The sequence below is a fragment of the Ursus arctos genome, unplaced genomic scaffold, assembly GCF_023065955.2.
Source record: "Ursus arctos isolate Adak ecotype North America unplaced genomic scaffold, UrsArc2.0 scaffold_3, whole genome shotgun sequence".
Classification (NCBI taxonomy): domain Eukaryota; kingdom Metazoa; phylum Chordata; class Mammalia; order Carnivora; family Ursidae; genus Ursus; species Ursus arctos.
In genome coordinates this window covers 36,520,162-36,542,855 of record NW_026622985.1, presented here as the reverse complement: position 1 = coordinate 36,542,855, position 22,694 = coordinate 36,520,162, and the positions used below count along the sequence as shown (strand labels likewise).

Sequence of the window (22,694 nt, the reverse complement as noted above, 5' to 3'; positions counted from 1 at the left end):
GCCGGGAGGCAGGTTATATGAAGCTGTAAACAAGAAGAAAGGGCTGGAAATGCCTCTGGGGACAGTAGGAGTTCCATTCAGCAACTATTAATGCTACTGCTACTATTGCTTTCACCATGATGTCATATTTACTGGGCACTTTCTGTGTACGAGACGCTTTTTAAGTCCTACTGCCATAAACACATTAACTCATATAATACAATAAGCATGTGAGCTAGGTATTATTATCATCATTTTATGAATGAGGAAGCTGAAGAAAAGAGAAGCCAGGCAACTTGCCCAAGGTGACAGTGAGAGTTTATAAGTAATCTTTACAAATATTACTCTGGTCAAAATACTTATGATGACTCAACAGTATAGAGATTGGAGGTAGAAAGACCAATTATGAAGCCATCTCCTCATATAAGCAAGAAGTAGAGGGCGTGGCATAAAGTCAGGGTCAAATCCACATTAGTGGACTTGAATTGGTGTCCGCGGGAGTCTTCTTACTACTGGAAATTAGATCAGATTTGGAAACTAAATGAACTATCAACGATGACTTAGCTCTGTACCTTGGGTGACTGCAAGGTTGGAGGATGCAGTTTCCATGTGAGAGGAGTCTAGACGGTCGGTAAGGTCATGAGTGCGGTTTTGTGCAGGTCTGGGAAAGCTGTCATGTGCTATGTGGATAGTATTATTGACTCACTCTGTTAAACAATGTCAATGAATGACAAAGCTGACATAATCCCCGAGTGCCTCAGTTTCTCCCAGGGAACAGCATTTGGTGGATATTTGGCAAATATTGCAAAGTTAAAGTGTTCTTACTTGAGAAGCCCAGAAGACCAAAGCAAAGCTATGCAGAAACCTTAGTTTCTTCCTTTTTCTCCCCTCTGTTCCGCTCATGTAGACACCCTCGACACACATGCCACTCCAAGACTCCAAGACTGTGTCTCTCTCCTTCTTTTCTTTTTTAATATTATTGAATCACAGCCTGATCCTTTGAACCCCATAAAAGTGTTATGATGTAGGAGCTGAAGGTTCCAATTCCTTTTTCTTTTTTTCTTTCTTTAGTAGTCTCCAAGACCAATGTGGGGCTTGAACTCACAACCCCGAGAGCAAGAGCCACATGCTCAACTGACAGAGGCACCCAGCTGCCCCTCCAATTCCTTTTGCTCGGGCTCCATATAAAATGCGCTTTTCGGAACTGCAAGCCTCTTCCCTCCAGCCTAGGTGAGGTTACTCAAAAGTGGTGAAAAGGAACCACGGTCTCTCCATGGCAGAGTTTCCGCCCTTTACAGTTTCAGTTCTTGCACAAAACAAAACCAAACAAACCCCCCCAAAACAACAAAAAACAAAACAAAACAAAACAAATCAACCAGAACCCTATGTGGAAACAAATCCATCCATGGTCCATATGGCCCTCATACACTGTGGCCAGGCAGGGACCGGCCCCACTGCGGCCCTGCCAACCGCTCAGGGAGCTTCATCAACTGTGACCCGGAACACAGGAGAAGTTGCCTTTGAGAAATGTGTCAGATAAGGTTCCTGTGTAATTTCCAGACTCTGAACAAGTGAACAAGCCGAGCCAAGTGTTTCCTCAGGCTTGGATCTAATTTCTGTGCGTACACCCGAGCACGCTCACAGACCACCCACACACTGGCGGGAAGCGGCTGGGCCAGCCCTCTTGTATTAGTCTCTGCGTGATCAGGCACTGCGTGCTCTGTTGTTTGAATGTAAAAGGAGGTTCCAGAGGAGAGAACATTGGCCCACTTGGTGGCTGATGACAGTCCGGTTGCGAGGGATTACCCTCCTCTTCAGTTCTCCTGTACTCCAGTAGGATTACATGGGGCTCTTCACGTCATCCTTTTTACAGCTCTGCCTAGAACACGCTCTTCTCCTCGCCAGTGCTCTAAATCCCAGTGTTTCAGAGACAGATCCCGACCTCCACTGACCTCTGAAAGCTCGTGCCTTCTGCCCCCTACCATTCGGCACTTATAACCTCTCTTGGTTCAGATTCATAAGTCTTTCGTGAGAGGCAGTGGTAAAGAGAATATGCTCTGAAGTGCCAGAGACTTGAGTTCAGGGGCGCCTGGGTGGCTCAGACGGTTAAGCATCTGCTTTAGGCTCAGGTCATGATCCCAGCGTCCTGGGATCAAGGCCCACATCGACTGCTAGCTCAGCGGGGAGTCTGCTTCTCCCTCTCCCTCCGCCTCGCCCTCTGCTCCTGCTCTCTCTCTCTCTCTGTATCTGTCTCAAATAAATAAATAAAATCCTTTAAAAAAAGACTTGAGTTCAAATACCCACACTACCATACCCTAGCTGAGCGATTTTTTTAAAATATTTTTTTTATCATATTATGTTAGTCACCATACAGTACATCCCTGGTTTTTGATGTAAAGTTCGATGATTCATTAGTTGCGTATAACACCCAGTGCACCATGCAATACGTGCCCTCCTTACTACCCATCACCAGCCTATCCCATTCCCCCACCCTCTTCCTCTCTGAGGCCCTCAGTTTGTTTCTCAGAGTCCATAGTCTCTCATGCTTCATTCCCCCTTCTGATTACCCCCCTTCTTTATCCCTTTCTTCTCCTACCGATCTTCCTAGTTCTTATGTTCCATAGATGAGAGAAACCATATGATAATTGTCTTTCTCTGCTTGACTTATTTCACTTAGCATTATCTCCTCCAGTCCCGTCCATGTTGCAGCAAATGTTGAGAAATCGTTCTTTTTGATAGCTGAATAATATTCCATTGTATATATGGACCACAACTTCTTAATCCAGTCATCTGTTGAAGGGCATCTCGGCTCCTTCCACGATTTAGCTATTGTGGACAGAGCTGCTATGAACATTGGGGTGCATATGGCCCTTCTCTTCACTACGTCTGTATCTGAGCGATTTTTAACAAGTTACTTAGCTTCTCTGAGGTTCAGTTTCCTTAACTGCACAATGGGGATAGTAGTGGTTGCCACCTCCTCTGAGTTATGAGACTGAAAGAAGATGTCTTCAGAGCAGTTGGCACAGTGCTTAGCACATAAGAAACACAAATTAAAAGCTAGCCATGATTATTGTTCCCCATAAGAACATACACCGCAACAAAGCAAGAACTATGCTCCATGTAAATGTCCAGAATTTATCATTCCTATTTTCCTCATTGCTGTTGTGTCATTGTCATTGCAGGAAGGAACATAGCATGGCTGTTATGAATGTGGACTCGGAGATCAGACCACCTGGGTTCAAACTCTGGCCAACAACACAGCTAGGCTGTATGCTTTTGTGCACATTACATAGCTGCTCGGTGCTGGGTAATCTGTCAAGCAGTGGAGTTGGCTCTTAAGCAAGATGACTTTTGGTAAATTTGCCTACTTTCACTCTGAAAATACCTCACTAAGGAGTATAAACTTCTTTTCTTAGAGGCAACAAGGAGTTTTAACCCAGGGAGTGGAGTGATCAGATTTGCATTTTAGAAAGATTATTTGGCTAGGTGTCCAGAAGGAACACCACAGAAGAACAAGCATGGATATAGGAAGACCAGTGAGAAGTTTAGCAATACTACAGGTGTAAGGTGATAAATACATGAGTGGAGAAATGGACAGTCTTGGCGGCAGTTTGGGTCTGGGAGATGAGTGGGAGAAGGTTGCTAATGTTGATGATGAAAGTTCTGCGTTAGGCCCTTGGGTATACTGTGATATCTTTAACTTAGGATGCAGTAGGAAAAAAAATTCTGGTATGTGAAAATTATGAATTAGTGATTGCAGATTCTATGAGGCAGCTGAGTGGATCTGTCTGGTGTGCAAAGTGGAATTTGGGAGGGCGGTGGGTAGGTGATATAAATAGGCTGCCACGTGGTGGCTGAATCCATGGAAGTTCCACAAAGAGCATGTCGGGAGGAAGAGTAGAGGTTGAGGGCACAACCACAGGGACCACAGCGGTGGAAGAGAAAAAAGAAATTTTGGAGAAGTGTGAGAACGAGCAGAGAGTGGAGCTGTGGAATTCAACGAAGGATACTGTTTTCAGAATATGAGGACGTCAGCTAGGCTAGATGACAAAGACGTCAGGGCAGATGAAGTCTTCAAAACAGCCAAGGATTTGATGCGTGGGGAATCACTGGTGACCTCCATGACAGGAATTTTACAAACAGGACGGCCTGCTCCTTGTCTGGTGCCTAGCACATGGTGAGTACTCAGTGCTTATGAATAACAGCATGCAAAATTTAAACCGAAAGCTCAGTAAACTGAGAAAGAAAACCAAAAAGCATAGAATAAAATTGTAGGCTAGTAGACCCATCTAAAGTAGTGGAGAAAAACTCTCATTTTTTTAAATATAAATGCCGTGAGAACACAGCCCAGTTTGTCCCACCCCAGCAACAATTCTTACCTGGAGAGACCAGTCCATACAAGTGACTACTCGATGCTTGGACCAATGCTCGTCGTAGAACTGACGGTTGAAAGAAAGGTTGGCTCCAGCCTGGACATCCCTAGGAGGGTTCAAACATCACAGACAAATACAATGCTTCAGAATGGGGCTTTATCTCTGCTGCTCATTTTGAAATAATGAGATGGCCAGAGCATGGCACGCAACACTTCCTGAGGCCAAGGCTTCAGTTTAGATAGTAAACGCCGATCATAAATAAATGAACTAATGGGGGTCTTCTTTATGAGAAGCTCTCCCTAACCTCACCCAGGAAAGCTTTCCATGTGTTACTCCCACGTGGGGATGAAATGTCAAGTAATTTTCAGGTTTTCATCTTGACCAGTCCCTTCAGCATTCTCTTCCACCTAATAAGTTCTATCTTGAAGCAGAGTTCCGTAGAAATCTCCCAGCTATCAAGGGAGCACTGCCTACCTGGAGATTCTTTGATATCATATCACTATCAACTTATCTAGCCTTAGACCAGAGATGATACGCATGTTTCTATTTACCTATAATTTCTGGTTCACTGTCGTGTTGCCTGCCTGCTCAACAGCAAGTGATAAGTTGTACCATGAGTCAGGCATAGGGCAGAGTGAGGGATTCACCACACGCATCAGATACTTAACATAGACCAAAACAGCATCTGGGGCTACGAAAACACTGGGGCCAGTGTCTACTTGGCTGATACTCAACTGGCCACAAACCCTCCTTTGAAGAACTCTGCACTGCTCACGCATTTGCTCCATGAGGCTGGGTGCAAACTGAGTAACGCTCGCTCTGCGCCAGCAGCTTTGGGATCTGCATAAAAAGCTGCCTACATTTCTTGGGTTTCAGTTCAGGAATTCCTCCACTTTCACCTTTCTTCTGTTCATTTGCTTCATCCCACTGACTTGCACCCTGTATCACTCGCCTTGTACGGCTCTTGTTCAGATGGTGACTTGGCTCCAGACTATTTACTTGGGCTCCGATCAGCTCACTTGGGACTTTTTCCCCCTATTAACTCTTCCTCCAATCTGCCACTGCAAACTCAGGCAAGAGGTACACACACCCAAGGAACTGCCAAGCACCCAGAGGGAAATGACCCAGAAAATCGACTGAGCCATAGACTACTGGCTTTTTCAAGCATCTCATAACATGTATATTCAAAATATTATTGTCTCTTCAACATAGTCTAATGGTGCTGCCAACTGGTTAGAACGTTTTCAGAACCCCCTTTTGAAACTGCTTTTGGAGCCTCTGTTCCGTTCCCTTGAGCACCCTCATTGATAATACATTGTCCTTTGAGAATTGTATTTGAATTTTAGAAATAGTAAAAAGTCAAGTCTGATGAATAAGGCAGGTGATCTCACCTTTTCATATCCTTCTTGGCCAAAAGGAACCTGCGGCTATAAACTGGCTATATTTACTTCTTACAAAGCTCACAACGTACCTCCTAGTGTCCCAATGATGCGGGACTGCCCCCGCCTTTTACAATACACATGTTACTGTCTCAGCGAAAGTCACTGGGGGTCATTGACTTTTATTGATTAGTTTTTGTTTTATCTTTAAATATATCCCTGCACATGAGTGTCCTACAAGACATATACACATATGTTCATGGTGTCAAAAAGAGGAGAAGGGTTGCAGTCTCTGCGAGCTGTTCCCCACATCAGTGAAGGGGGTCCCATATCTCCTGTTTATTTTGTTCAGCTTCCTGTTTGCTTAGACATCAAAAATAGATCCACTGGATAGAACACAAATCTCCTTTGCTGCTTATAGGAATGTTTTCTCAGAGGACAATGTACGTGACTCTGCCAGTCTCTATCACCTGGACTGTTCCCCAGATATCAAGTTCAAAAGCATTTCACGGAAGCACATGATAATTACAGGGAAACACTAAGCCAGAAGTTATAACCAAAGCCCTTAGTCAAAGCCGTTCAGCAAGATCCACCCTGGAATTTCATCCTCCTCTGATTTGTTTGGTTTGGGATTTGCCTAGTCAATACATAAGTGCATTTAGAATCAACAATAATTTATTGCAGTGTTTTTGGATTTTTTTAATGCACACAAGAAACTAACCCATCTTTTTCCTCTAACTCTCGACCGCTGTAGTCAAAGAAGATGTCGGAGTCTTCTGCCAGCGCTCTTTCAATTACCCGGATCGTCCGATCAAAAAAGATGAGGAATTCCTCTGAATGAAGGATCTGCTGTTTTTCTTCCTCTGTCAGCTCTCGTGGAGGGGCTTTTTAAGTAAAAGAGATTGTTAGGAAAGAAGAAAAGGACAATTAACACATTTCAAGAGGAGTCCAACTCTTCAGAGAGACAACTTAGCAGAAGAGTGACCAGACGGCAAAATAAGGCACTGTCAGTACTGGTCTACGCGGCTCCTAAATCCGCACCGAAGGGTTGTGCCGGCGGCCTCCCCGCTAATTCTACAGAGAGATTTCATATCTGGACGGATTACTATTTCAAAGAGTCGACAAAGATTACAAATGAAAATAAATTGGTGTTTTTTAGCAACCAGTTCTGAATGTTCCCTTCTTTCGAACTGAACTTGAAAAACAGCTCAAAGAGTACATAATAGAAACATGAATAAAACTATGTATATTGGATACCACTGAAAGCTGCAGATATGAAAGAACTCAGAGCTGTCTATAATATGATCTGGGTAGCATCTTTCCTCGCTCTCCTGGACACCTTCATTTTATTTGAGAGGGTTAGTTGGTAAGGCCGACTAGCTCTCATACAGGTTGTGCTCAAAACCTGAAACGGGTCCTTCCAAACCCGCTTTGCCCTGAGATATCTTCTGCTTTTAAACAAACACATGGAACAAATAAATGCTTCTATAAGACACCTCAAAATGTTTATGCCTTTCTTTTTCTAGCTTGATTAATCTTATTAAACTAAGTTTGAAGATACAAAATGAGGCAAAGAGAGATTAAGTAACTGGCAGTATGTCAGGGTGTCTGAAAGTCAGCTCACCTCGGAGTCCTGAGTAGGTTACATAGACTATCCCTTCAGAGGCAAGGCTTACATACAAGGATAGCGAAAGAATTATTACCAGCCTATCCCATTCCCACACCCCCTCCCCTCTGAAGCCCTCCATTTATTTCCCAGAATCCATAGTCTCTCATGGTTTATTCCCCCTTCTGATTACCCCCCCTTTCTTTGTATTAAGGAGGGCATGTATTGCATGGAGCACTGGGTGTTATACGCATGTAATGAATCATGGAACTTTACATCAAAAACTAGGGGGATGTACTGTATGGTGACTAACATAATATAATCAAAAAAATATTAAAAAAAAAAAAAGGATAGCAAAAGGATTAGGGACTCCCCCCAGACTGAGAAGCCCTCAAGCATAGAAACTGTCAGCTGAACCTTTGTGGTTCTTCAGGAGCCCAGTTCAACTCCCTTGCGGAGAGCATTCAGCAGACATTTGGTGGATTACTCTCTGGAGGATCAGAAGCTTCTGGAATGTAAGGGACAGGAGGACGGTACCGCATTGCAATCAGTGCTGGAGTCCCTAGTGGAGTCTCTCACTCACGGGCTTGGCCAAACACTTCTACAACCATCCCCATCACCATTTCTACCTGGCCACATGGTCAGCGGTAGCAGAAGGTCTGCTGTTATTTGTTTCACTTAACGGTATCGTGAAGCCATTGGCCCGCCAAATCTGCACTGTCAGGCGGCCTTGCTGCAGAGCCAAGGCACTGGATCTCAAGCCTTTAATGTCCAAAATGTCTTCCGCCTTCCGACCTCCCCTTCCCTGCCCCAGCCCACGGTGCAGGGGGTGTGGAAGGACTCCAGAATCCGTATCTGTACAAGACTGGGGTTATGATAATGTGGTTGCTTCACACCTTGCACAATGCTCTCCGAGGTCATGTGATAACAAAACACGATTCATCTACTACGGCGGAAGATCGTCTCCCAAAACAGTTTGCCCCATAGTTTACAGTAGCCCTGCACATAGTTAGAAATGGTCCTTTGCTGCCGCAGCCTCCAGAGCCCTACTTAATATGCCAGTGTGTCCTGGGGCTCTCCGGGAAGCTCTGGCGATACCTGCTGAGCGGGGGTGCCCACACACTAGACTGAGAATCGGTGAAAGTGCCAACGTGTACATGGAAATAACAAGGACTGTACAAAACCAACCCGGAATCCGGGACGGCCTCTGCCCTCAGCCAACCTGATTCTTTAATCAGCCAAAGCTCTCGGAGCAGCAGTTTTAGCTATAAAATGGGGTAATGATACCTAAACTTTAAGTCTCATGTAAGGGTTAAGGATAAATATACTGAGCAAATAGTTAAGTATTCAATAATTAGTAATTAAGTAATAATTAATTAGCCTACTTTCTAAAACTCTCATAAATGAGGCATTATAATTTATTCGCCCTTATGTAAGTTCAAGAAAACAGGTAACCAGGCAAAAGAAGAAGAAAAAAAAAACCCCTACAAAATGCTAGGTTCACTTTGGTTTGGTAGTACTGTTACATAAACAAGTTTCACCAAACGAGGACACCACGGGGCCAAGAAGAATGTCGTATTTTAAAAGCCTTATTCAGCTTTAGTTACTGCTGATGGATGACTTAAGACCCATCTGAAATTAAGCAGAGAAATAGGACTTTTTTCTCTATATTCTTTTTTAAAATGATATTTAAAAGATCTGTCCTACTCTCTGTTTATCTTTTTGAGTTACTTCTATTTCACCTGTATCTTTCCTTACAGGTCCATTACCTTGAATAAAAAATAGAATCTATGTCATTTTCTGTAATTTTTTCTTCCCTGTAGCTTATTGTCACTTTGATCTCGGCTTTCAAGACATACAACTTCTTCTCTAAGAGAAACATAAATGGCTGATCAAAGTGTATTTGCAGAGGCCAAGTTCAGGTAGGTGAAGCAGTAGCCTCTCCAGATATTATGTTTGACAAAACAATATTTGGCTTGAAATTAAATTGCTCCTGAAGCAAAACAAAGGATATATTTTATATTAAGCTTTGATGTCTAACAGGGATCAAATGACATGATTTGTTAGCACAAAATAACAAGATGCATGTGCAGACAATTTCTTTTTGAAAATCATAAACAATATTCAACTTAGGAATTAAACAGGGCCATAGTTACTTTTGATAAACCCCCAAACCTCCCATATTTAAAATCTTTAAATTGATAAGTGTTGTTACAATGCAATGAAAACAGTAGAGTATCCAGGAACCACAACCAAAAGCTGTATTCAGAGATAACACTTCTCCAGACACCATATTTCATGAAAGAAAACTGGGTGATTAATGGAATCCACAAGGTTCAAAATGCAAGCACGAACAATTAGAATCAGAGTTGTATTACTTCAGAGGAGACCCCAAATTCTCCCTGATCTGTCTGTTTCTGCAGCTTTTCCCTATCCCTGGCACCCAATGAGTTATTTTCAACATGTTCACTGCATAAAAAGGTGCGAATTAATTTAATAGCCAAATGCCTACCAGAGCAAAATGTAGGCATTGATAATCATTGATTTTTCTTTTTAAGTGAAGCAGAAAATGCTATTATTGCAGGTCTGTTGTTTGTTTTTGCAACATAAAACATGGAGTATTTCTGCCAAGAGCTAACAATATTTTATGCATGTAATATGGCCTTTAAAAAAAAAAAAGGTTCCTTATGAAAAGTCAAATACACGGCTATAACTATCATATGATCCAAAGGGCAATTTTCATACTTGCCAAAATTTACCTGAACAGTTATATTTAGCTTGAATAACAACTATCAAGACAATGTACTAAATTCATGAAATCTGAAGTTTAGAAGATGGCCTAAGTCTATGACTTTGTGGTTGCAAGATTAAAATCTAGTATACATTTTATTTCAGGGTCTATTTTTTATTCTTTTTCATTATAGAAATATTAATTTCTCATTTCAAATATGAAAATACTTGTGTATGTGTCTCTATGATGATTCTACGTTATTTGCTGGGCTTTCTTGAGGTTTTTTTATTGAGTTAATAGTACTTTTCCAGTTTGTTGTTGTTGTTGTTTTACTCTATTTACTATATACTATATCTTTGGTTTCACGTTTTAATTTGTTTTTAAATACAAAATTCATAATGAAATTCACAAATTATATTGAGTATCTTACAATCTTTCCTTAAGGTCAAAAGCTATTTTAAAAATATTCATTTCAGAAATGTCTTGCCTTGTTTTCAATGATGCAGCTTTGAGTTTCGGTATAAAAGATTACATCTTTTAAATATTTTTCAAGACTATATGTAAAAGACAAAAAATAAAGAAGTAAACCCACGTAGCTTAAATCTTAAACCTGATTAAACAGGGACCGTGGCTCTTCTAGGAATTTTACAGTGAAATCATTTCATAAACAAGAGCAAGAAAACCAAACCAAACTAATAAAGAAGGATATCCTTCTCTGAAGTTAATGTGAGGTTTATGAGTTAATGTGCATTTGCAAGAGTTAGGTTTCCAATTCTGTTGTTCTAAATCTCTAAACATGAAGATACCAGAACACTCACACATAGAAGTTGCCTAAAATTTGATTAAAAGCTAACATGTACCTGCCGTTTTCCCTTCTCCATTGTGGAAAAAAGAGTGAAAACAGTAAAACATCTAAACCCTTATTTCTTGACCATTTAGTGCATTTTGATATCACCCAGGCAAAAATGTCAAAAGCTAGTGAGCACTGATTTTTTTTTTTCCCATCTCCCGCTTTTTTTTTTTTAACTCCCAAAAAGGCCAGATTTCTCAAAAATGTGTTCCCTGGTTTGAAACTGTGTATGTCAAGTTTCAGCCCAGAGCAAATTTTTATGGCTGAGTAATAAATCCCTGAAACTCAAGGTTCATAAGGGAAGTGCTGACACAGCCCTGACTACTATGCAGCCGTGTGAATGGCGCCACGATTATATCTGCTAGAGATTCTTGAAAAAGTTTGCAAAATACTGTCTTACTTAAAAAAAAAAAAAAAGCCAGAGAGAGTTTGATGCCAACATAAACATGCTTTTAACCCATTACGTGCTAATTTGCAGAAAAGCCATTAATAGAGAAAAAGGCACACGGTGCAACAGTACAGAAAATGCACTTCCAACTTCTTTTTGACTTTTAACAGGACTTTAATCAATTCCATGAAGCAAGAGCAACAGTTAAAATGAGAGGGTGTTTTTGCTTAGAACTTAAGAAGGGGGTTGCAATGCCTTGCCAGAGAAGACAATTTGGGGGTTGGGGTGGGGGGGCAGGAGGGAATCTGTGCCAAGACACACAAAAGAACCCGGGCTCCTTATCACCCAGAAGGGCTTAAGGATATTTTGCAAAAGGAAAATGCTTTTCTTTATTTATTTTAATAAATCCTGACTAATTTTGTCTCTTGCTACACCTGTGTTAATGATATTCCATTCACCAGCTTTAAAAAAAAAAAAGTTTTTAGAATTTTAGGCAAAATCTCTTCAATCAAATGCATTTAGAATCCCTCAGAAAACAATAATTCTTGTGCCTTCTGTGTATGCCACTGTTAAAGATCCTGAATCTACTCCCTGCCCTTAGTCGTAGCCCAGAACTTCACGGTAATCGAGATCACTTCGCGCCTGAGCAGGCTGAAAGAGTATATATGACCGACATGCACCCATTCCTGTAAAAGTCCCCATGACAACTATGTGCCACATACGATGCCAGAGCCACAGGCATCTTCAGAATTTAAAAATTAAGTGAGTTTCTAATTAGACTTGTGTTGATCTATATTTGGGACACTTAGCAGGGAATGTGGAAGAATCTTGTAAATCTATGCATACTTCGTCTGTCAGTAAGAATGACGATTTCAAAATTCTTTCATCTCCACGGGCTGAGAACCTCAAAGGGATACAAAATTAAATTTTTAGAGAATCAGCACCGGTAGCATTTCTTGTCTTCCCTTGTCTTTCTTCTTTTTGCTTTCTTGTTTTTGAGACCCAGTGCTATGACAGGATGACACCATCGTGGTGAAATGTACAGTCCTTGGAGTCAACTACAAATCCTGGATACGTATCATATCCTTGGATAAGTTTTTAAACCTCTCCCTTCCTGGTTCTTCATCTGTAAAGTAGGAATAATAATAGTATCTGCTTCAAAAGGATGTTTTGAGATGTAGATAATAATCTCTCTAAAGGGCTTAGGAGAGAGCCAAGTACACAGCAAGCCCTTAATAAATGCTCATCATTATTGTCACTGGAACATGGAAAGGTTATTCTTCCTACGAGCAGAGCCATGGAAGAATACTGTGAACAGTACAGTTAATAGTAAGGATCACTGTTAATGTTTCTGTGTGGATCACACGGATAAACTTCAGAATTTGTTAACAAAATAATTATAGCTGCTTCTTCCCTTTACTGTTATCATTGGGAATATTTGATGCAGTGTACCAGGTAACATGACCATGGATAACAACTATCTTATTTTCTCACTATTTAGTAACAATTTTACTGGAATTGTGGCTGGACTTATTGCTGGAATTGTGGATGGTTTCTATTTTATTTACTTCAATCAGTCAAAAAAATAAACGACTCTTGCTTTGGGGATTACAGTTTATGGTGCCAAATGTAACGTATTGAACACCCATAGAAAACCTTCTACATAGGGCGTGTGCGTTTAATTTCTACTTATCAGGATAGCCTCGTATGTTGGTACACGATAATAACAACAAAATGATGACGTATTTATCTCCTATACCGTACCATACCTTCCTTCGCCTCCTGTTTTTGGTCTTGATTTTCCAGTTCTGGATCGTGGCCAACTTTAGGTTCTACCATTTCCTCATCTTCCTCATCCTCTAGAAAAAAGAAAGAGAAAAATGCATTATTTTGTTTCCTTCAAATCAAAGCCTTTGGTTGATGGTGGGAGGTAGGGGCAAAGGGTAAAGTTCCAATCATTTAGGGCAACTTCTAAGTAAATCAGTCCTCAATGAATGCCCAAGATATATGTTCATGAATATATGAATAAATTATCTCCAAAAGGGGCCTCTTTGAAAGTCCCCCCGAGCTGCTGAGAAAAGCGCCCGAGTCAGCACCTGCTAACATCCATCTCCAGGCCCTCACCACATGGGATGTCTTGGAATTGCCTCTCTGACCTCTGAAGCTTCTTCAGAGATGACCCAGGAACAGATCTCAAAATGTTTCCACCTGCGGCACATTCTCCACAGGGAACACCTGCTGTACAGACGACTCATTTCCAATTTAATTCTCAGCAAATTAATTTGTTTTTGACCTACAGGAAAGGGTTAAATACAGGGCTGACCCCGGGTCAAATGCCATTGGCAAGTAAACAACCAGGGGGTAGAGCCCCAAAAGTCACTGCCGTTGGCCTGGGAGAAAGCAACCAACCCCAAATGGCATTTACACATTCAGAGCAGCTCTTGCATTAATGTGAATTTAATGAGCACCAACAAATGGACCAGTCCGCTACCACGCCAGATGTTACGGTGCCCTTCCTGCCCTATGCAAATGTGTGCTCATTGTGTCTGCTCTCAACCTGCCTTTCTTAGAGGCCCCTTTCATTACAGAACGCTTGAAACCATCAGTCACAATGCAGACGAGGTAGGAGAGAGTCAAGGTGTCACAAGAAAATCCAACATAGAGAAATAAAATGATATAAAAAATTAAAACTTGCTTTCACAGTTTTTTAAGTATATTATCTTCTCTCCTGAGTATTATATTCACTGGTGGTTATTGATTTCATTGGTTCAAATGGAATTTAAAAGAAATGAGTTCACTTACTCCCTGCCCATACATTCATTCATATATTCATTCATCCGTCAAATATTTACAGACTTTCTGTAAGATCTCAAGTGCTATAGATAGTCCCATTTCCATGATAATAAATCCTGAGATTTACATCAACTCAAAATTTCAGCACCACCACTTAGAGAGTGCATTATAAATGCACACCTAATGCCCAAATAAATATCGGTAGCCTGAAAAGCAACTCCAAAGAGTCCGACTACATAAAGCAAGTGATTTGGGGAAGAAAAGCAACTTAAAAAATTTGGATGTATAGAGTATGGCATTGCAATTTAGATACTGAAAACATTTTATTGTGTATATTCGTTGAAATAGTACTCTAGGTCCTGTACAGAATTTGGAACCAACCTCATTACTTCGTAACCACACTACGTACATATCAGAAAGAATGTGAAACACTTTTAAGGAAAACGGTAATTTATTATTAACACATGCAATAAAGAGTTGCACTTGAAATTTTGAAAAGAACACTGAGTTACCCTGATTTTTAGACAAATAAACCTTTAAAGTTATAAACAGCACATCTAAGTCCTTATCCATATATAAAGGTATTACTGCTATCTACCCATTAAAAATCCTGCTTGGAAAGTCACAAACAAAATAGTTAGCCGGCCATTATGTATCCTGATCCAAGACCTGACAAGAAGCCTTAGGAAGCACTAGCTGAAGTCTCCTCTTCTGGTAAACCTTGGATGGAGAGGCAACCTTCAAAAGGTCACTAATCTGCTGGAAAGTGGCTCTATTTCTGAACCTAGAGACATTTCTTTAAATTTAATGGATTTAGCAGCATTGCCCTGACACTTACAAAACGCAAGTAAATACAATAACTACACAGGTGACAGGGCCAGTGTTATGGGTTGAACCTCCCCACCCCCAACCCCAAACATTTGTATGTTGAAGTCTTAATCCCTAATATCTCAGAATGTGACCGTATTTGGAAATAGGGTCATTGCAGATACATTTAGTTAAGACGAGATCAGACTGGAGTAGGGTGGACACCTAATCCAATATGGCTGGTATCCTTACAAAAAGGCGAAATTTAGACACAGACTCACACACAAGGAGAATGCCATGGGAAGCTGAAAAAGACTGGATTGATGCTTCTATCAGCTAAAGAGTGCCCAAGGTCACCAGCCAACCATCAGAAAGTAGGGAAAAGGCACAGAACAGCTTCTTGCTCACGGCCCTCAGAAGGAACCAACCTTGTCAACACCTTGATCTCGGCACTCGAGCATCCGGAACTGCGATGTTAGGTTCCTAGAGCCTAAGCCGCCCCCACTGAGGCACTCTGTTAGAGCAGCCCTAGCGAACTAATACAACCGGTCAAGTGCCTTCCTTTCCAGGACCCTATAGTCTGGGGGAAGAGATCCGGGGGCTATACGATAATAACACCCAAGGCAATCATGAATGCTTTACTTGCAAAATCTCATTTATTTATCAGAACCTGGTACCATCAGCTTGATTTTCTAGATGATGAGACAGAATAATCTGCCCCAAAGAAACTCCCAACCCTATCAAACTTCGAGTTCTGTCTGGGTCTGCCTGTTTTCAGATCTAGGAGCTTTAACCATCAGGCATACTACCCCCTCACGGGCAGCCTGACAGGAACTAGAAAGGCGGCCTCGGAGAAAGGCCCACAGTAGAGGCAGGTACGGTGTTCAGCTGCAGGGTAAGGAAGGGTTTGTGTAGGCTCTTCGGGGCGGCTACAGTACGGTCTCAAGATGAACGGCTCCTCTACTTCCAAGACGCAAATACACGCAAGGCTCAGCTGTGAAGTTAGGTTTCACATCCTCAAGAGCTAGAGATGATAGGTTGTTTTATTTATTAAGAACAAATGGCCACTGTATCCGAATTCTATTCTCATCTTCATTTCAGAATCCATGACCCCAAGACCAGAACATCAATGCCTAATACAAAGCCTTAATTCCTCTGACTGGACCGATTCACAAGTCGGGTTGGGAGCAGCACTTCAAGGGAAGTAACTGATCAGGGTTTGAGGCTGGAGTCTTCCTCTTGCTAGCCCCTTGATTTTACATAATTCGTAGAAACATGGTGAGGCCCTGTTTCCTCATCTGCTGAACTGGGATCATAATTCTTTCTTAAAACACAATGTTACAAGAATAACCGAATAAAATAATTGATGTGAATTTGCTTTTTAAACCATGAGAGTTGGGGGTACCCATACACAGGAACCTTCAGACAAATGTTGCATTAGCTTGTACGTCAACCAAACATTCACTGGGCACTGGCTTATGCTGAGAATATGAGCGGCGAGAAGAGAGACGAACAAACAAATCTCTGTGCTCACGGAGCTTCCCTTCCAGGCACAGGGGAGAAACCACAAAGAAGTAAATAAAACATATATTTTATCAGATAAATGTTATGGGGAAAGAGAAAGCCAGAAAGGGGGATTGGATGCACTGGTAAGGGGAGGAAGTGTTAAAATTTAAAACAGAGTGGTCAGGAAAGGTCACACTGAGGTGACGTTAGAGCAAAAATTTCAAGCATTTAAGGGTGAAGATCTTTGGGAAGACTAATAATAACAGTTTCTTCCATCTCATTCTGTGGATCCCAGGGCTAGAACAGGTCAAGATTTAAACTAACTTATTATCAGTTCTGTTGACGATAGAATTGTAGAAAACAATTTTGCTTTTATCAGAGCCACCTGTTTATACATTCCCATCTTCTAGTTCTTAAAACGAAGTCAGTTTCACCGAATGACTTGAATTAGTCAGCTTTAAATAGTATGAAGTTCTCACCTTTTGCAGATATAAGGGTCTTTATTTTAAACATTCACTCCTGAAAGAGTCAAAATGCAACATTGTGACAGGTAATAGTCTATAAGGGGGCGCCTGGGTGGCTCAGTCAGTTAAGCACCTGACTCTTGATTTCGGCTCAGGTCGCGATTGTAGGGTCAGAGGACTGAGCCCCATGTTCGGTTCCATGCTCAACTGGGGCTCCACACTCAACAGGGAGTCTGCTGGAGATTCTCTCTCTCTCCCTCTGCCTCTGCCCCTCCCCCCCCAATAAATAAATAAATAAATAAATAAATAAATAAAAGTCTAAAAAAAAAAAGAAAAGAAAATAGTCTATAAAGGTTTGGCTATACACAGGGCTAGGTTGGGGATAGCAATGTGTTGTTTTATACGTGAAGTATGCGGGAAAACCGCAGGTTATCTAACTATTTAAATAGAAAATTCTTCCCCAGAGAATGTTTTTGATGAATGTAAAAAAAACCAAATACTTACTGTGTTTATAATATGTGCAAAGTCCCACAATGAAATACTATGAATAACAGGGAAACAAATTTAAAAAAAAATAATACCTGACCTTTTAAAGTGGTTACAAACCAGTTGTAGGCATTAATTTTTAGTGGCCACAGAATTCTTTGTCTATCAGCCTTTCAAAGACACAAAGTAAGTGTTTCAGTAGATTTGTTAAGGAAATAAAACACAAGAGACTGGTTCGTTTCTCTGCATACTGATATGTTTGCCTTGCTCAGCAAAGAGAGTCTATTTTTCTTTAAGACTCTGGTTTCCTTTCTGGTGCAACTGGAATTACTTCTGTTGAAACCATTTTCAAAACAGTTAAATAACTTTAAAGAAAAGGATTTATGTAGACCCGCTACAGACTACTGATATATGAGTTGTGCCCCTAGTTCATACCCGGTTACATTTCCTCTGAGATTGGAGGGAAAAAAATTACCACCCATGTATGGTTTCCTGTACCAGGTCCACACGAGAAATTAAGCTAGTGGCAGAAGTTAATTACCTGTCAGTCCGAGGGGCTAATTTCAAACAATGGCATCTTTTAGATACTCTATTTTATTTAGCACCCAGGTCCTGCGAGGCGCAGCGGCTGCCTGCAGTCCTTTCAAGTTGGGAAAATCTTTGGTAACCACTGTCCTCCTCCTTGCAATTTCCTAAAGTTCTGAGAACGAATAGTTGCATGTTCGCAGCAATCACACACGACACACTTAGCACAAGGCCTGACCCTCTGTGTGAGCTCTGGAAGGGTTGTTTGCTCTACCAACCTGCATTTCAGAGTAAAGTCCAAGCCCCAGCCCTCTGATTGCTGATCTGCTCTGATGGCCTCACAGAGTTGAGACTTAGGAAGGGGAGTGCGGTGAACGTCTCTCACTGTCTGGCAATACAACATCAAAACCCCTTTCTGTCTGGGGGTGCTCCTCTTGTCATACTGCTGTGTTGGTGACAGGCTGAACCCCTATTTTCTCCTCCTGAAGCCCCAGGGGAGACACCTTCCTGCTCCCCATCTCCCAGTGACCAGAATACAGGCAGGATCTTAGCAGTCAGACTGGATGTTCCTAACTGGGACTTTGTCTTTGGAGCCAGGAGCCGAAGCCAAGGGAATCGTAAGGATTAATTTCTGGCAGCATGCCGTAGTAGCAGCAATGTCCCCACATCCTGGCCAGATTGTTCCAGAGGTCCACAGTCTGGGTTCCCTTGGTCTCTGCTCCTTTTTAAGCCTGTTCCTTCTGCCTCCTGTTGATCCTGTGAGCACCAGATTTCCTTCCAATAAATCTCACCAGAGGTGATGTCAACACCAGATTTCCTTCCAATAAATCCCACTGGACTTAGTGCCTGCTGCTTGCAACCAGAACCCTGAGCAACACAGGGCGGCCCTCTGTGAAGAGAAGGGCTTGTTTTTATAAGGTCAATGGGTTCTCACTTTCCTTGGCTCTCTCAGGGCCTGCAAAACCCCAGGATAAGAGGGCCTGAGTGCCCAGCCCTCGCCCTTGCTGCCCAGCTCCTGGCTTTTCACAAGGGGGCTCTGGCCCCACCATGTGCCGCCTCATGGAAGACTGCTAAGTCCGGTCCGGCGGAGGAAGGCTGCAGGGAGCAGAATGGGCCTTTTCGCTCCATCCTTCTCGACCCAAAGGGCATCTTGCTATTGCCAAAGGCGAAGACAAAAAGCAATACCATGGGACTTTGAATGGAGCAGGCTAGGGACTCTAAGATGCACAACTACTTTATGTGCCACTTAGACAAACAATGACTGCTAATCACACTGTAACACATCATCGGTTCTAACGTGAAAAGTCATGAATGCTGGAATTGATAAAATAATTTGTGGCTTAGAAATGAAGAGAAACTAGCTCCCAAACGTTAAAAGGGATGGCAAGGACACAGAGTCAGTTCTAAATCGAGCTTGTGACTGTGCTGCTGTTGGTGAGCAGACTTGAAGAGATGCAAAGGCACTTTTTTGTGTTTTGGGGTTTTTTAGATATATTTCTTTCAACTTAAGAACAAATGCCCTAGCTACTTTTGTATAATTCCATCTATAAATATTTCTGATGATGACTATTTTAAAAACATATATTAAATTTTTCAATGGAAAAACAAAGAAAAATAGGAACAAAGAAAAACAGAAAAATTAGGATTGATTTTCAATTTAAAAAATAATTCACTCTAATGAAGGTATTCTTTGCAGTTCTGTCCTTGGCCTCATCTTTTCTCATCTCAAATGCCACTCTGGATAATACTTTCACCCACATCTTCCATCGTCACCCACAAATTGGTATGGCCAGCCAACATACCCCTTCCATGCTGCAGAGTCTGTTTCGCACATTCCAACATGAGGCACCTCACATTTGACATGTTCAGAGCAGAACTACCTTCCGCGGAGACCTGCTCCTTTGATTACATTCTTCATCTTGCCAAATGCCACCACCATTCACATGAGTTCACAGTTGGACGCCAGAATACATACCACCTTCAATTTCTCTTTGGCATCAGGGCCTGTAAGAAGGGGACTCTAAGTCCTTTCAATTTCGCACCACCAGTCTTGTTTTATATTTCTAGTAGTTTCATTTTTTTACTTAAAAAACACATCTATGTGTTCTTTATACACATAAACACACACACACACACACACACACACACACACACACCCCTCTATAATATGTTAGTATAAAAATGTTAGTATAAAATCCCGTAACTCCTTATTGTCTTTTCTACCTCATCTTCCATTCTGGACAATGCACAATCACCCAGGGTCCTAGTAGGTTCATGCCTCAAAAGCACTGCACGTCAGTCTTTTGTGTCTGTGTTGGTCTTCCCTTCAACATCCAGCAGGTAATTATTACTAGCCCACGTGGACACAACTCCAGAGCTTTAACACTTCCCCCAACAAGATTTGTTGACTCCTTCATTGTCCCACCACCCCACCTCTATGATAACACATCCCAGACCACTTGAAATTCAGTTTATGCATCTATCTCCACAGCAGATGAGAAGTCCCCGAAGACCTATTCTTGTTAGTATCACCAATGTCAAGTACTGAGACTAGCAATACCAAGACAGGTGCTTGATCTGGAAAGATAGTTATGAACCACATCATGTAGGACATTGCATGATACAGCAAGTTTGGACTTCTCTCTGGAGATCAGTAGCCCCCTTTTAATACACATAAATCTCATTTAGTCCACATTACTTAAAATTTCAAAAGGAATTCAAGGCACTAGTATCGTCAGATATGGCTTGAAACCTCACTTCTCTCCTTCCCAGCCAGCCCTTTATGTACATTCTAATACATTTAAGAGGTGGCCTGACTCTTGATGAAAATTATTGTTGCCAACCAACCCTACAGGGAAACCAGAGCCTTTTAAAAACACAAGAGAGAAGGTCTGATTTTGTTTAAGAATATGGAGGCTAGAGGGGATTGGGGAAGCCTGGAATGAGGGAGACAGTAAGAAGGTAAACTATAGCTGAGTCCAAGCAGCAGACGATGAGAACTTGACCTAGGATGGTTAGGCTGCCAGGGGGCATGATGAACTGGACTGAATTTAGACATGTGTTTATACAGCAGACAGTGAGGGCTCTCGTACAGAACTCACTCAAGTCACCCTATCCTTGGACCAACTTTGTATACAGTCAGCCAACTTTGCCAGGATTCCAAAGAGAGCCACCCTCCCGATACGTATCACGGCGGCCAAAATAAAGTATAACATGCACCACTGAATGCTTACACAAACCAAGGTGAGCGACTCTGTGCTTTAAAAATATGCAGGAAAGACATATTTTGTGGGATTTTCAGTAAGCACTTTGTTAAATATACTACATGCTAATATTTAAAAAGCCTTCACTTTCTGGTCTAGAAAAATCTGGCCAGAGTAAAGAAAACATACATTTCTCATCGTACAGAGCGCTCCTGTTAACACTGTAGGCCACATCAGTTCTCTCCTAAGGCTCTAACATGACAGTACTTGGAAAGTGTACTTCCTGGTGGAATGACACCCAAGGCATTGCAAATGGGAGGAAATGAAAGCAAACGTTCAAAACGAGAGAGGAAGCCAGAGAATAGTACTTTTGAGCAGCTGTTTCTGCAACTCGTAACTGTGCTGATATATAATATGTGTGCAGTAAATACGTGTTGAATCAAGCTGACGTGGGCAAGCCAGCTTGTATGGAAGGATGGAGTCCGGGAAGAGAACAATGCCCTTCTCGGAGATGTCCAGGCAGGAGCCTGTGGGTAACTAGAGCATTTGATGTTTGGAAGTCTTGATTGACCTGTATTTCCATAAATTTCCCTTTCTAGAAACCTTGAATGGCTCCCTAATGCCTAAATTGGCTCAGCATTTAAGGCCCATCCCCATCTCACCCAAACTTAATTCTCTGATATTGCTCAAAGCAGGCTAGCCCTTGACTCCACTGTATATGAAATAGGCCAAGTTTGTTGTCAGTAAGCACCCTCTGTCCTCCCCCTCACTAGTCATTAAAATTTTCCAGCCCCTGTCTCTTCAGGCTTTCTCAAGAAGTCATGGAATCTTCAGCCACAGATGAGAGCAGCTGGATGAAGTAATTCACACCAATGGATTAGAGAACGGTAACCCAAATAAATTAATCTCTAATGGCAAACTACAGCAGGACCTGGGAAGGGGAAAGGTTTTGAAAGAGCAGAGCCAACCCTCAAATCAATCCTCTGTCCTGCATTCTTGGAAGCAGAACCATCCATTGCATAACTCCAGAAAGCAGCATTCCCCTTGCGCTCTATGTGAATACGTGCACAGGGCCTCCTGGAGTGGTAGAGAGCACAGACTCTATCTTTAACAGCCTTATTTGTATAGATGTCTACACACACACACACACACACACACACGCACGCACGTTCTGGGCAATAATTCAAAAACACTTGCAAATGTCGTTCTTGGCTGCCTGGAAAGGGAGAAGCTCTAGCTTCTCTTTTTCAGATCTAAATCCCTTGTGCTGACTACTTTTCATTTTGGATAATCCTATACCCTATTTGTTTCCTCTCCCATTTTTCCAAATGTGCATATCTGCACTTCCTCCTAGTAGGAGCACTGCTTGTGAAAGGAAAATGGGGCTCCCAAGGAAAGAGAAGTCATCATTTCTACTTTCAGCAGGAAGTGTAGATACATCCCAGAGGAGGGTAAAGCTCAAGGTTTCCAGGTACTTAATTGGTTATTGTGTTATGTTAAGAAGTAAAAACAGAGGAAAATAAGTAAAAGCCATTTAGAAACGTTATGTTGCCTGTAAAGAAATTGTTCCTAAGGAGAAAGTGCCATCTTCCATCTCTCAGAAT

General features: G+C 41.8%; 1 protein-coding gene across 3 annotated transcripts in view; it reads right to left on the bottom strand.

Moving 5' to 3' along the window:
- DYNC1I1 (dynein cytoplasmic 1 intermediate chain 1) overlaps positions 1 to 22,694 on the bottom strand; it is a 295,259-nt gene that overhangs the window by 105,269 nt on the left and 167,296 nt on the right. For all 3 annotated transcript variants that reach the window (XM_026506111.4, XM_026506119.4, XM_044386674.3), the window contains 3 exons: positions 13,076 to 13,165; positions 6,453 to 6,615; positions 4,359 to 4,458 (listed from right to left, as the gene is read on the bottom strand). In XM_026506111.4, coding sequence (XP_026361896.1) covers positions 4,359 to 4,458; positions 6,453 to 6,615; positions 13,076 to 13,165 — 353 coding nt within the window. The remainder of the gene's footprint in view (positions 1 to 4,358; positions 4,459 to 6,452; positions 6,616 to 13,075; positions 13,166 to 22,694) is intronic.